At 37.3% G+C, this 13,337-nt stretch overlaps 1 protein-coding gene across 2 annotated transcripts; it reads left to right on the plus strand.

Annotated features, from left to right (window-relative positions):
- Positions 1-1,630: 1,630 nt before the first annotated feature.
- Positions 1,631-13,331, plus strand: Pgam5 (Phosphoglycerate mutase 5). Of its 2 annotated transcripts, none has more exons than XM_074092023.1 (6): positions 1,631-2,074; positions 2,217-2,395; positions 4,170-4,387; positions 5,640-5,770; positions 7,610-7,756; positions 9,910-13,331. In XM_074092023.1, exons 1-6 carry the CDS (start codon positions 1,899-1,901, stop codon positions 9,977-9,979), a joined length of 921 nt encoding a protein of 306 aa, XP_073948124.1. In that variant the 5' UTR covers positions 1,631-1,898; the 3' UTR covers positions 9,980-13,331. The 2 variants fall into 2 exon arrangements, with proteins under 2 accessions (XP_073948124.1, XP_073948123.1); XM_074092022.1 differs by having other exon boundaries at positions 1,638-2,074; positions 5,637-5,770.
- Positions 13,332-13,337: the final 6 nt, after the last annotated feature.

A 13,337-nucleotide genomic window follows, 5' to 3' on the forward strand; every position in this document is an offset into this window, starting at 1 on the left:
AACGGCTGGAGGGATTTGGATGAAATTTGGCAAAAAGTTAGTTTATAATCTGGATTAAAACATAGGATACTTTTTATTCCGATATTCCCACGGAATAGGGATAAAATTTCGAAATAACAACCGCTAGGCTTAGATACATGAAATTTGGTATGTAGATAGTTAGACGTCTGGAATAACACGTAGATAACTTTTCGACCCGATATTCCCACGGGATAGGGATAATATCTTGAAATAATAACCGCTGGGCTCAGAGTCAAGAAATTTGGTATGAAGGTAGCTGGATGTCTAGAATAACACATACGCTAGTATTTATCCGGACAATCCCACGGGATAGATTTGTAACTAATGGACCCCATACATCTCTGTATTATTATTATTATTTTGTAATTTTTACTTTAATTGAATACTGTAGTTTTTAAGTATTTTGCGGTTTTCACATGTTTCTTGCGGCGCCTTCTTCTTGGCAATGATGGTCTTTCTGAAAGCGCTGCTTGATTTGTACGAGCGAGCGAAGCGAGCGAGCAAGACGGTTCGGAGCAGAAGCGACTCGGATAGGTTAGGTTCAGAAGTACATTTATTTGTTTAAAAACTAACTTTAATTGAATGATAAACTTTTTTCAATGACTTCGGAAATCTTCTACTTATTTTAAGTTTTTTTTTTTGTATTCCAAACTTTCAGACCATCAGTGGCCTTTGTGTCTCCCAGACAAAATCCTGAGTTCGCTCGCTTCTGGTGGAATTAATTTACGCTTGTGAATATTTTGCAATATCTGTAGCGACTATGCAACACTGTGGAGTATGGTACTAAGATGATGTTGGCAATACTTTGAAAGATTACAGTGTCTAGTGAGACAAAAAACGATTCATTTTAGCGTCCTTTGATTTTGAGTCTAGCGACTCGAGTTTCTAGGAGTTGGCAACACTGATTCTGTCATTTATGTCATCTGTCTGACAGAATATATAATATTTTTGTTTTAGATTGGTCGTGGCTGGTATTCTACCGAACAAGGACAGCTCTACCGTACTCGACCTGAAGTCGTCTGGCAGTGTCTTATCCAACCTCGACATTGGCGGAATCATCGCATCGTTCGATGGGGCCATTATAATCCCAAAAATTGAATTGAATTGAATATATAATAGTACTGACGTACAGAATGGTCACGCTCCGCCCCGCACCGGTTCGAGTACTTCGAGTTACCCCACCCCTCAAGCGCAGATTACAGGAAAACCGCAGGAAGGAACGCAGTCGGGCGCGCAACGCGATGTATATAGGTCGCACCGTCGCACGGCACTAAGTTCGGGAGCAATCATTTTGCGAAATGGTGATTATACTGTGCATTGTATAGGTGTTTGTCAACAGCTAAAGATAAGAAAAAGAGTTTTTTTCGATTTCCTAATATAAATAATAATGCTTTCTAAAAGTATCGCGATTAATATATGAAATAACTAATTAGGTACCGAATAATTCGTTCAAGTTTGTAGTCATATATTTATTGTAATTTAAAATAATAATGCTTAAATACATAGACAGACACATTTTAAGTAGGTTTAAATAAAAATATATGATTAACGATTACATTTATTTACACTATATAAGCCATACCTACATACCCTATAGTATGTACTAGAGTTTTGCGATAGTCAGCCCTGTGTGGCTTACGCACACATTGACGCATGTATAGACGTCGTCGTGCCTATGTAGATTCAACAAGAACGCGTATTTTGTTTTGTATGGCGTGGCCGCCCTGTGCCTCTACTGTCAGTTCTCTTAAATCAAAAGTGAGGTTATGTATGGGATATTAACGTGAACGCTGCAAGTTTTTACAATTAAATGAAAGCATTTTATCAAATTTCTACATAAGTTTACTAGTAGTTAGTAAGATACGCTACTGTTCATAATGCCTTCGTTCTCCAGATTACATAAAATAGCTATTATTAGTTTAGGCGCTGTGGGCGGCGGTCTAGCGTATTACCAATTTAATAATAATGATAAAAACCAGAGAAAATTTGGTGTGCATAATTCATGGACCACGAATTATACACCAAGTGTTAAATGGGATTCAAATTGGGATCAGTAAGTTATTTTTTATGTCATTTTTTGTTCGTAAGCATTGTTGTCTTATGGCTTAAGTTTTTGATAAAAAATGATAGACATTACAATGCTTGTGATATGTTGAATTATTTTGGAAATGATGAAGAATTATTCCTTTCTTTAGCCGTGAACCAGAAGCGCTTGTGAGACCTTTGAAAGGCAACAAACCTGAAGCGGAAAATGAATATAATGAAAAGTTAGAAAAGGCGAAGGGTAAAGCTGTGAGGCATTTGTTCCTCATCAGGCATGGCCAGTATTTTGTGGATGGTGCTACTGACAAGGAAAGAACACTGACAGACTTGGGTGAGAATGAAGGAAATAGTTTTTTGTAAAAAAAAAACATTATTAATACAAGCTTTTTTGCTGACTGTTCTGTTTGTGGACTTTGTGATTTGAACTACATTTCCATGCCAAATTTCAAGTCAATCTGATCACAGGAGGTGCGTCAAATTTAGCTTCCAAGATTTGACCCGAATAAATAAATTAACAAATAGGACAAGCTAAATAAAAGCCTTTAAGTAATGATTTATTGAATCGGGCGTTACTTTGCGGAGGTCCATATCAATGAACTAAAAGAATTTCTTTGCTCACCTGCGACCTTATGATAGCTAAGTTTATGCAACATATGTGTGCTCATGCAGTTCCTCCAACCCTACACACTGTAATAACACACACAAATCACACAAACCCATCTATCACCACCACCACACTACACTGACATGTTTCAAACTCAACCAGAGCTCATGTTCAGAGCCACAAATGTTATGTTACGTTATGTGAGTAACATCTGGTAGCATGGTGTATGGTCCCTTAGTTCATTGTAAGTAAGTTAACCCTGTTCTTGGTATTGTATCTTATAAGATACATCATTTTAGATCATCTTTTTGTATTTTTTTTTTAGTTATTTTTGTTAGTCGAGAATCCAACGAGGCTTGAATTCAGTACACTTGTTTCAACTTGCCAAGGGTTTTTTTTCTTCTTTTTATTGAGGCTTTGAACACTCCAGGTGATCAATTTCAGCTTCATGGGTTCTCGCTCATTTTCGGTATGCATGGGACATATTTAAAAAAGTGGTAAATACAAATGGCTTTGTCAGATGTTGGCTCTCAGAGCCAACAATTGACCTGGCCATTGTGCATGGGGCCTAAACTCCCAAGAACCCTTCTCTTCAAGTCTACTTGTTACGGTTAATAAGTATAATAAAGGAATTATTATAATAATAATAAAAATAATAATTTTCTTTATTTAGGCATAATTTTATTAAACCCATACAATTTAAAGTTAAAAATTAAAATCTTAAATCACATTCAATACAATCATTACATTACATTAAATCATAATCCTGAATATAAATAAATACACAAACAAAAGTTAAATCAAATAATTAAAACGGTAAAATTAACATGCAATTAAAAATATAATTAAAATTAAAGTTACAACACACAGGACACGCGCGCACAGCACACAGGATCGAAATTTTATTGCCAAAGTAGCATGTCACACTCACTACCTTTATTATTGTTTCTTTATTTACCTTTAATAATAATTTTGATTTAAATTAATTTGATACATAGTGAAATTAATGAATGAAAATTTTATTCGTATTTTAATAATAATTTTGGAGAGTGTAACATGTATCAGAGGCTCCCCATGAGGCTGACATAGGGCAGACGTACCGGTTTTGGCCACCTTAAGCCCGTTTTTGGCCAGTTGACATTTGAAGTCATATATAAAAAGTTATTGTATTAAATTTATATGTTTAGTGAGTTTTCAAAAGCTTATACTGAAACAAATAAAGTTTGTAATGATTTATTACTATAAATTTATTTCAAACATATATTTAAACAATAAATGGCCACAAACGGTACTTCTGCCCTAGTCATATTTAGTGGAATAAAACCTTGTTAAAATGTAAGATTTAAAAAAATGGTTTAAATTAATTTGATGCATAATGAATGACGATTTGATTGACATTTTAATATTTCTAATTTATTAGTGTATTTAATATTTCTACGCCAGAACTAAACAATTCCTATTTCCTATTTCAAAAGTTAATGAGCTATCACTGTATTTCCAGGCAAGCAACAGGCCGACATGACAGGCCGAAGACTAGCATGCCTGGACATTAAATGGGATCTGCTTGTACGCTCCACAATGACCAGAGCTCAAGAAACCGCCACGCTCATAGCTAAACACCTCCCTGCTGACCTGGAAGTAGTGAACTGCTCGCTGATTGAAGAGGGCGCGCCTATACCGCCCGAGCCACCTGTAGGGCACTGGAGGCCAGAGCCAAAAGTAAGTTAAATTCATGTATCTACTATGCATTTTGAAAGAAAGAAAAACATTTATTGCCCAAAAACTGCTTAACTAATTTATGACAAAAGGCTCAGTCTCAGCATGTGCAGTGAGGACTATGCTTCACCACACTAATTTTCAGCCTGTATGAAAGCATACAGACATTACACGATTTTAATTTCCTTATAGACTGTGCTCTAGTATATTGTTACAATACCTGGCTTTCAAGCAAAAGATCGTGGGTTCAAACAAAGGCTTGCAGCTCTGAGTTTATAAAAATTGATGTGCGAAATTACTTTTGAAATTTACCACCAGCTTTCCGGTATGGGAAACATGCGTGATGCGTGAGAGAACCCGCACAAACCTGCGAAGCAATTCAATGGTGTGTGTGAATTTACCGAACCGTACTAGCGTGTGTGTTCACATGGCCTACAGCGGTTGAGATTTCGAGGTTTTTTCCCGATCTCGTGAAAATTTCTGAATTAAAAAAATTAGCCTATGTGTCCAGATGCCCCGCTATATAAATCCGCTCAGCCGTTTTAGCGTGAAGGTTTTTTTTTTCTCTTTTTTTGTTGAGGCTTTGAACACTCCAGGTGATCATGTCAGCCTCATGGGTGCTCGCTCATTTTCCCTATGCAAGGGACATATTAAAAAATTGGTAAATGCAAATGGCTTTGTCAGATGTTGGCTCTCAGAGCCAACAATTGACCTGGCCATTGTGCATGGGGCCCAAACCCCCAAGTACCCTTCTCCTCAAGTCCGAGTTCCGTCCGAGCACATTCCAACAACAAATTTTAGCGTGAAGGAGTAACACTCGCAAACTTTCATATTTATAATAGTAGGATTACCCCCTGTTTTACCATTTATTGATTAAATTTATCTGACTGATAAATGTGATGTCGTCTGTGTTTGTTTTGTTTGAATAGACGGAGACGGTATCACATTTATCCGTCAAATAAAATTAATCAATGGGTGGCGAAACAGCTCTTTGGTGTTTACTTTGTTCTTGTTTATAATTATTCAGTTCAACTTTTTTTTTAATTACAACACCAGAGAGACAGAGTGTCAGTCTATGCCATAGACTCTATGGTGTGCATTGAGTAGGCAGCAGGGGTAGGCAGCGCTAGTGCTGGTGGCGCGCTGTGGAGGCGCACTACTGCCTACTCTGGAATCAACACTATGCTAGGCTTGGGTTCCCGATACTTTGACATAGATGAGCAAATAGTCACCAGCCGGTTTGCACGGCCAGCAGTTCTTCCAGGACGGAGCCCGGATAGAGGCAGGCTTCCGCCGCTACTTCCACCGCGCGCCGCCGGACCAGGCCCGGGACTCCTACACTCTTCTCGTCTGCCACGCCAATGTGATACGATACTTCGTGTGCAGGTGAGCAGATATGATTGCAACTTCAAAGGCAAAGCACACAAAGGACGGCACCGGGGCGGGAGTGCGGCGGGCGTTCGGTCTCGGCACACTCGCTCGCACTCATTTGTATTATTCGCGATAGTTCCTTTGGCTGTTCCTTCGAATGAACTATTTCGTTTTTTTTCGCACTAGTCTAGTGCCTTCACCAGAGATGAAGGAAGAACTGTGTTTATTTTTTCGCCCTTGTTCCTTGCAAGAACTGAAGGTGCTAGTACTGCGAAAGGAACATAGGCGGAAAAATAAACGCAGTTCTTCCTTCATCTCTTGTGAAGGAACTAGTGCGGAAAACAAACACAATAGTTCCTTCGAAGGAACAGCCGAACGGTTTTGTATGAATTTTTAAGCTAATTACTAACTCCCTGTCCACTTAGGTTAGGTTAGGGCGGGTTAGTCCTTTCTCACATGGGGTGATCAGTAATAGGATTTTTCAACTCCGACACAACCAATTGCATTAGCTAAAAGCTAAAAGTACGAGGAGACTATCTGGTTAAAGAATGGCGTTCGTATCGAGAAGTCCGTTTGACGTTTTACAGTCTTGCTTGCGATTGGCTCATTTAGTTATTTAGCCAAGTGATGTGCCGAGTACGGTTTAACTCGAGTCAGACTCGATTCCTGCTTAGGACTCGCCTACTCGAGTACCAAAATGTTTTGATTCGAGTACGCCAGACTCGATTCGGTACTCGAGTCGGAGAGAATCTGTTTCGTATCGTACTCGCTGACTCGATTCTATTATGCGAGTACAACTGACTCGAGTCTAGTATTCGAGTCAGATTGACTCGCTTGAATTCAATCTCTGTTTACTTAAGCAATGAAGTATGAAGCTTGAACCTGCAAATTCTCATCTCAAATGGCTAATGAATAAAAGATCTCTTTTTGTGGTGTAATAAAACAAATACCTAGAACTTGATTTCATTTCTAGTTCCTAGATATCTCGCTTAGCTAGGTATGTTCTGTTTTTATTTAATGTTTATATATTTCAAAAAAATATTTATTAACGTTGTGTCACTGCTAAACATATACTATGCTGTTTCAAGATACTCCTTTTCGATTTTTCCTTTTTTTATAAAACTGGTAACTGACTCTATTTCTAGACTCGAATTTCTTGACTCGAGTAAACATTCGAATAGATACCAAACATAGACTCTAGTAGGTATTCACTGGACTCGAATCGCGGAACCGAGTCAGGATTCGAATACCATATTAACTGACTCGAGTCGCGGAATCGAGTCAGGATTCGAATACCACATAAAATGACTCGAGTCGACTCGATCCACCAAAACAGCGACTGGCACATCACTATCACAAACATGGCACTAATGTCAAAATTGACAAATGGACCTCGCGATACTAGCGCCAACTAGTGCAGTACGAACAGTCGGCAAAACACGAACAGCTGGAAATCGTGCCATAGGCACCACGTCGGCATTTCGTGGCGCCTATGGCATGTTTTCAGCTATTTTTTTGTCGTGTGTAGCCGACTGTGGCGTTCAAAAGGTACACTGAATGAAATCTTCACGTTTGTTCGCTTGTCTACCCTTTTAAATAAATAAAAATATCACGGGACAATTCACACCAATTGACCTAGTCCCAAAGTAAGCTTAGCAAAGCTTGTGTTATGGGTACTAAGCAACGGATAAATATAATTATATAGATATAGATACATACTTAAATACATATTAAACACCCAAGACCCGAGAACAAACATTCGTATTTTTCATACAAATATCTGCCCCGACACGGGAATCGAACCCGGGACCTACCTCAAGCTTCGTAGTCAGGTTTTTAATTTAAACTTTCCAGGGTTCTCCAGTTTCCACCTGAAGCATGGCTCCGGATAGCCCTGAACCATGGCTCCATCACATGGATCTCCATCCTGCCCAACGGTAATGTGGTGCTTCGGTCACTAAGCGACACCGGCTTCATGGAACCCAAGTATATCACCAGCCGGTAAACTATGACAATGTTCGGACAACCATTAGATAATTGCTATCGACTGAATTGATACCACACTCCAGACCCTAAAGTTAATACTGAATATTTTAGCAAGTGGTCATGTTAGGGCGGTTTCAGATAAGCTTTTTTTGTAGTCGTTTTTGGCATACGCGCGTGTGCGCTCATTCCTGCGTGTTCAACGCTCGAAGAAAACAAAACCGCACGTGTACGCTCGTACACGCTTCCAAAAACCAGCTTATGCGCGCAAATAAAACTACTCTGAAACCTTTGTTAAAATGATCACCGTAGTAAATGTTTTCTATATTTTTTAATTGCGGTTGATAATAATTTCAATTTCCCTATATGCATCGATGTTTATCAATTAAAAAGAAAAAACTGGCGATTTGTTTCGCATGAAGAAAATAATTGAGATTTTCATAGTAATTGTGAAGGGGTATGGGGTCTAAAAATCATCAAAATTATTGGGGTTTTGACGTAATTTATGAAAGACCCAATATATCGTCGTGGTGCAAGTCTCGGGTGTGCTATTAATTATGATTTAAAAAAGTAAAACTTTAAAAATTGTTTAAATATAATAAGAGCATTAAAAACTGATCGGACTCTAAAAAACTATAAAACTTTTTATTGCTCTCATATCCTTAAGAATGCTGTGATCTTGACCTTGAAAGACGAAAAAACATTTATTTTTCGAGACTACAGTTTTAAATTATACCTTGACAAGTTTGTACGTGCGGTAGAACCCTGTCGCAGGGTGCCTTTGCCTTTACGAGTATCAAGATTTTTTTGATAAGTGCGATAAATTTTGACTGCAGGTTTCTACCGAATGTCACATACGAACTAAGGCCGTATTCTCTATCCGCTGACGTTCAAGACCGCATACACCATCTCTTTCTATCCCCATCTTGTACTGTTTGACAGAAAGAAGTGGTGAAAACGATTGTGTTTCCAAGTGTGTTATGCCTTGATCACACGTACCGAACGAAGTGGCGAGACAGTAGCTCGGCTCCCGTTCTATCTACTAGGCCGAGTGTCCACCCTCCCGCTTCCAGCAGGCAGGTCTGACTGAACGTCCACTGTCTCGCCACTCGGTCCATTTTTGAACTGAACTGACTGTCCTAATTTCAAAACATGTGTGAACAGTTACTCGCTTACATCACTGTCTCGCCCGTTTGCTCGGTACGTGTGATCAAGGCATTATTCTGTGCCAATATTATCTAACGCCCGGAAGCTCGCGGTCGCATTCACCAACTCCTATCCACATCCTATACCGCGTGACTGAAGGAAATAGTTAAACCGAATGTGCGGTTGTGAAAAAGCCTCTAGTCAAGGTATAGTTTGCGTCCGCCGCTTTGGCGTGTGTTGCCAAATAAACACAGTGCGGCGATATCGGCCACGCAATGCATAGAGCAAACTGTAGGGTCGTAAGATTTCCGAGCAGCTAGCGTCTGGGTCAGGCTTGCAGCAGCTTGCAATGTGCTAAATAGCAACGCCTTTTTACTCTGTGACATATCCATGTTTACACATTAAATATACTTGATTTATTTGGGCCAGTAAACTAAATATTATGCATATTCTGTTTAAGTGTAAGTATATTGTAAGTTGATCATTTTCTCTGTGTTCAAATAAAAGCTAAGCCTGGTCAATCAACTTTTTAGTGTTGTTATTCGGCCCCGTAACCCAGGAGACATCATCAGTGATGCGTTTGATTAGAAAAATGTTTGCATTGTATACTTTTAACATGCTTAGGAGACAAGCCTTAAAACTGTCACAGGTCTTAACTTTTAGTGGATTTGTACCCCATAAAATCATACTTTTAATAAGTAACTCAGGAGACGTTACCATGGCTACAAGCTACACTAAAAAGTTGATTGATCCAGCCGACGCTATGGTTTTTTTACAGTATTTATAGTTACGTATTTGTGTATTGATAGAATTTATTGTTTTAACTAAGATGTAGATACTTAAGTATTATATCATTCATCCCATAATCACTATTTGTATCTATATATTTTCTTCATACCTTCGCTCCTACATAAAAATGTAACTAAGCTCTTTTAACAGAACATTGCTGCTGTAAAATTGTCTAATCGGTTATGGGCCCAGTTCCAAATCTATAAAATAATAACTTCAAAATTCAATATCAACAGAAATAGTCACAGGCATCGAGATGCGAAGAAACTTGAAAGCAAACAAAAACCTGCTACCAATGAAAAGTGAGGAAGATTATTTAAATTAAGTGTTAATCAGGGTTTTTTGACAGGCGAAATATCGCTAGATGGCGTTAGTATCGAGAGATCCATTTGACGTTACAGTTTTGCTTGTGATTGGCTCATTTAGTTAACCAATCGCAAACGTGACACAATGTCAAAGTTGTAAAGCTCTCAAGATACTAGGGCCAATCAGCCTGTCACAGAAACCCTTATTGCTCTATTAAGCATCGTGTTCTTGAAACTTTTGTAAATAGGATCAAGTCGTGCTACTTTTGATCTCTTCTACCATGATGCAACTTGCGTTAGATAAAAAAAATCGCTAAAAAAACATTAACTATGACAAATATCCGCTTTAAAGTGGGATTAATATTTATTGTCGGCAAGAAACCTGATTCATACGGAGCTATTACTTACACATTTACATTTCATTCATTATTGTTATTGGGTAGTAATCGCTCATTATCATTCGATAATTGTACTTTCTCTAGCCTTTAAATACGTACAATGTATATTTATTTAACTAGATAGACTAAAGACATTAAAATATCAACTTTTTTATAATTTCCTCTAATATAGGAGTTGCCATTGGATTTTAGCTATGTAAATTAAACCATGTACTGCCGTTTCGCACATTTTTTTTTCCCCAAATGTTTCATTTCCCAAGTATCAAATTTCTCCGAAACCAAAAATTTTTCTCAGAATATTTTCTTATGGTTTCATAGAGCACAGTTGGTAGGTAAGGTTTGTTTTATGAAAGTTCCGAAAATGATATGGTTTCGTAGAAATTTGATTCTTGGGAAATGAAACATTTGCGAAAAATATTTTGCCCAAATAGCAGAGAACCAAATTAAACATTTTGTGTAACATACGATATCTTTGTAGTAGGGGAGCCGAAAAGGGGATTTTGGGATTTACTCGAGCGTGTCACATGAATACAAGGAATAATACTGGCATCCTGATATTCCTTTTTTTATAGTTGGACCTGTATTGTTCTGGAAATAATTTTTCGCTGTAAAAAAAAAGAAAAAAAAAGTCCATTATAATTGTCGTTTTTTTTCTACATTAAAAAAAACCGCTACGAGCTTGAGCTTGAGCCACTTCCGAATCGTGAATCTTTTGAATGGGAGCCTTTTTAGGGTTCACTTATCATCCCCTATGATTATCTGACGCGCTGGAATTATTTATTTTTCTACCCTTCTGGATGGCCACCCCCACTACAAGTCGGCAGACAAATAATTTCGATATCAGAGACATGCTGCGGCATCTAAACTACAATATCTAAAAAAAAAAAAACTAATCTCCAAAATTGAATAGATCTCCACGACGCTCGAGTAAATGCCTATTTAGCATCATAGCCTCCCCTACTATTGTAAATTGGTTGAAATAAACTTTCGAATATTTCAATGGGTTATCGTGTTTTACCTTTAGCTGACCATCCTTTTCCTGACGTTTTAACTGTGAAGGTACCCCATTTGAGTAGCATTTGTCTACTTTCTAGGGAACCTACTCTTGGTATAATTATGTTATGAGCTACGATAAGATTTCTTTATCTAATGCAACGCTACCTTCAATATTATACTGATGACCAAAAGTAATGATACAAAGTTAATGAAGAGACATGTTATTTTTGCGCGTCGATGTATAATTTTTACCAAATTCAAATAAAATTATTATTGGATGTCAACAGGAATTATGATCCTGTAAGTGACTACCTACCCGGAGAAATAAAGTAACGATGGTGAAGATTTTTTATGTATACAAATCTAGTTTATGTACGTAATCGTCAACCTTTGTAAGTACATTTTGTTTAGTATTTGGCGAGGCATTGAAAAAGTTGATACAGTGGAACAAATTAATCATGTACCAGGTGGAACTTTTGTGCTACTAATGACAAGTTGTCACACCATAGGTACTTTTGTCAAGGAAATTATAATAACAGTACATGAATCAGTTTGTTTGACTGTATTTCAGTTTATGAATAAAACTGTAAAATATGTATGTAATTGTATTAAGTATTACCATGTGCCAATGTTACTAGCTTAGGCAAAGAATTTCCATGAAAAATTTGTATTGGTAAATTTTATGAAAGAGTTTTGGATATTATTTAATCTGAGCGGGTTCCGTTCAGTTTGGTCAATAAGTATAAATATTTTTTTATAGAGCAACGTGCAGCTTATAACGAAAATGGGTCAATCAATTTTTTCATGTATCTTGTTGACATGGTTACGTCCCCTGGACAACTGCTTAAAAGCGTGAGTTTTAATATGTTTTCTGTGGTTATATTTCATACTGCGTACATTTCTGTTGTAATTACAAGCCCATTATTTTATGGACTATCTCCTAAGTACTTACATTAATAGCATAACGGATGTGGCCTGTAACACGAGCAAATAATTAAAACATAGATCGTACTCGACAAACTTACAACATTAATTCAGCGACTTTTAAAAATAATTAGTTATTTTTATTTTTATTACAATTTAAAGTTTATTGGAAGAATCAATGTAAAGCAAACTGCTTGATGTTTGTAGCATGACAGGCGACGTCAGTTGGGTTCTAGGATAGGGCATACATTGATAACAGTATTTAATTTGTATGAAAAAGAGAGAAGCTTAAAGACTCCATTATTTCTAAAAGTCGCTGAATTAATGTTGTTCACTTTGACGAGTACGATCTGTGTTTTAATTATTTGTTCGTGTTACAGGCCACACCCAGTATATTATAATTATAACAGTTGTTTAAGAAACAACACTGTTGTCTCTTGGACAACGGGACAGAATAGCAAACAAGAAAAAGTTGATTGACCAAAATATATAAACATTTATCTAACATTATCTCTCATCGTCACACACGCCCCGCGTTGTACTGATTCTGGTGCAATTAATGAGTAGGCATGACAGGTCTCGATGAATTTAACCCTAAACTTGGCAAGGTGAGTCAAGTTTACTGAATTCAAGCCTTGTTGGACTGGACTCTTGTAGAGCTAACAAAATTAACTTTAAAAAAAATACAAAACGATGATCTAAAATTATGTATCTTATAAGATACACTGCCAAGTTTAGGGTGCGCCATTTGAGTAAAGTTTTAGATACGCTCCGGCTGAGTGTATCACGATCTGCATCGAGAGCTGTCACGTTACTTAATTGTGACAGTTAATCTAACTTGAGCACTGTAAAGCTATGGCAATTCCTTACCGTGTATAATTTGAGTTTCTTAAAATCTTGAATTGTCAATTAAATGTGAATTAATGTGCATCCGGATGTACTGTGGAGCTCATACCTCATTGCAAATAACACGATTTTGTAGAAAATGTATAGATGTAAAAAATTTGATATATTAATAAAAAATATCTGATTTAATCATGT

This window comes from Choristoneura fumiferana, chromosome 9 (genome assembly GCF_025370935.1).
Source record: "Choristoneura fumiferana chromosome 9, NRCan_CFum_1, whole genome shotgun sequence".
Classification (NCBI taxonomy): Eukaryota; Metazoa; Arthropoda; class Insecta; order Lepidoptera; family Tortricidae; genus Choristoneura; species Choristoneura fumiferana.

What these genes read in the sequence shown, in the direction of transcription:
- Pgam5 (XM_074092022.1), top strand. Translation starts at nt 1,899, where the DNA reads ATGCCTTCGTTCTCCAGATTACATAAAATAGCTATTATTAGTTTAGGC. An exon ending in ATACGATACTTCGTGTGCAG is followed by an intron (nt 5,771 to 7,609) that starts GTGAGCAGATAT and finishes TAAACTTTCCAG; the next exon opens with GGTTCTCCAGTTTCCACCTG. An exon ending in CCCAAGTATATCACCAGCCG is followed by an intron (nt 7,757 to 9,909) that starts GTAAACTATGAC and finishes CAATATCAACAG; the next exon opens with AAATAGTCACAGGCATCGAG.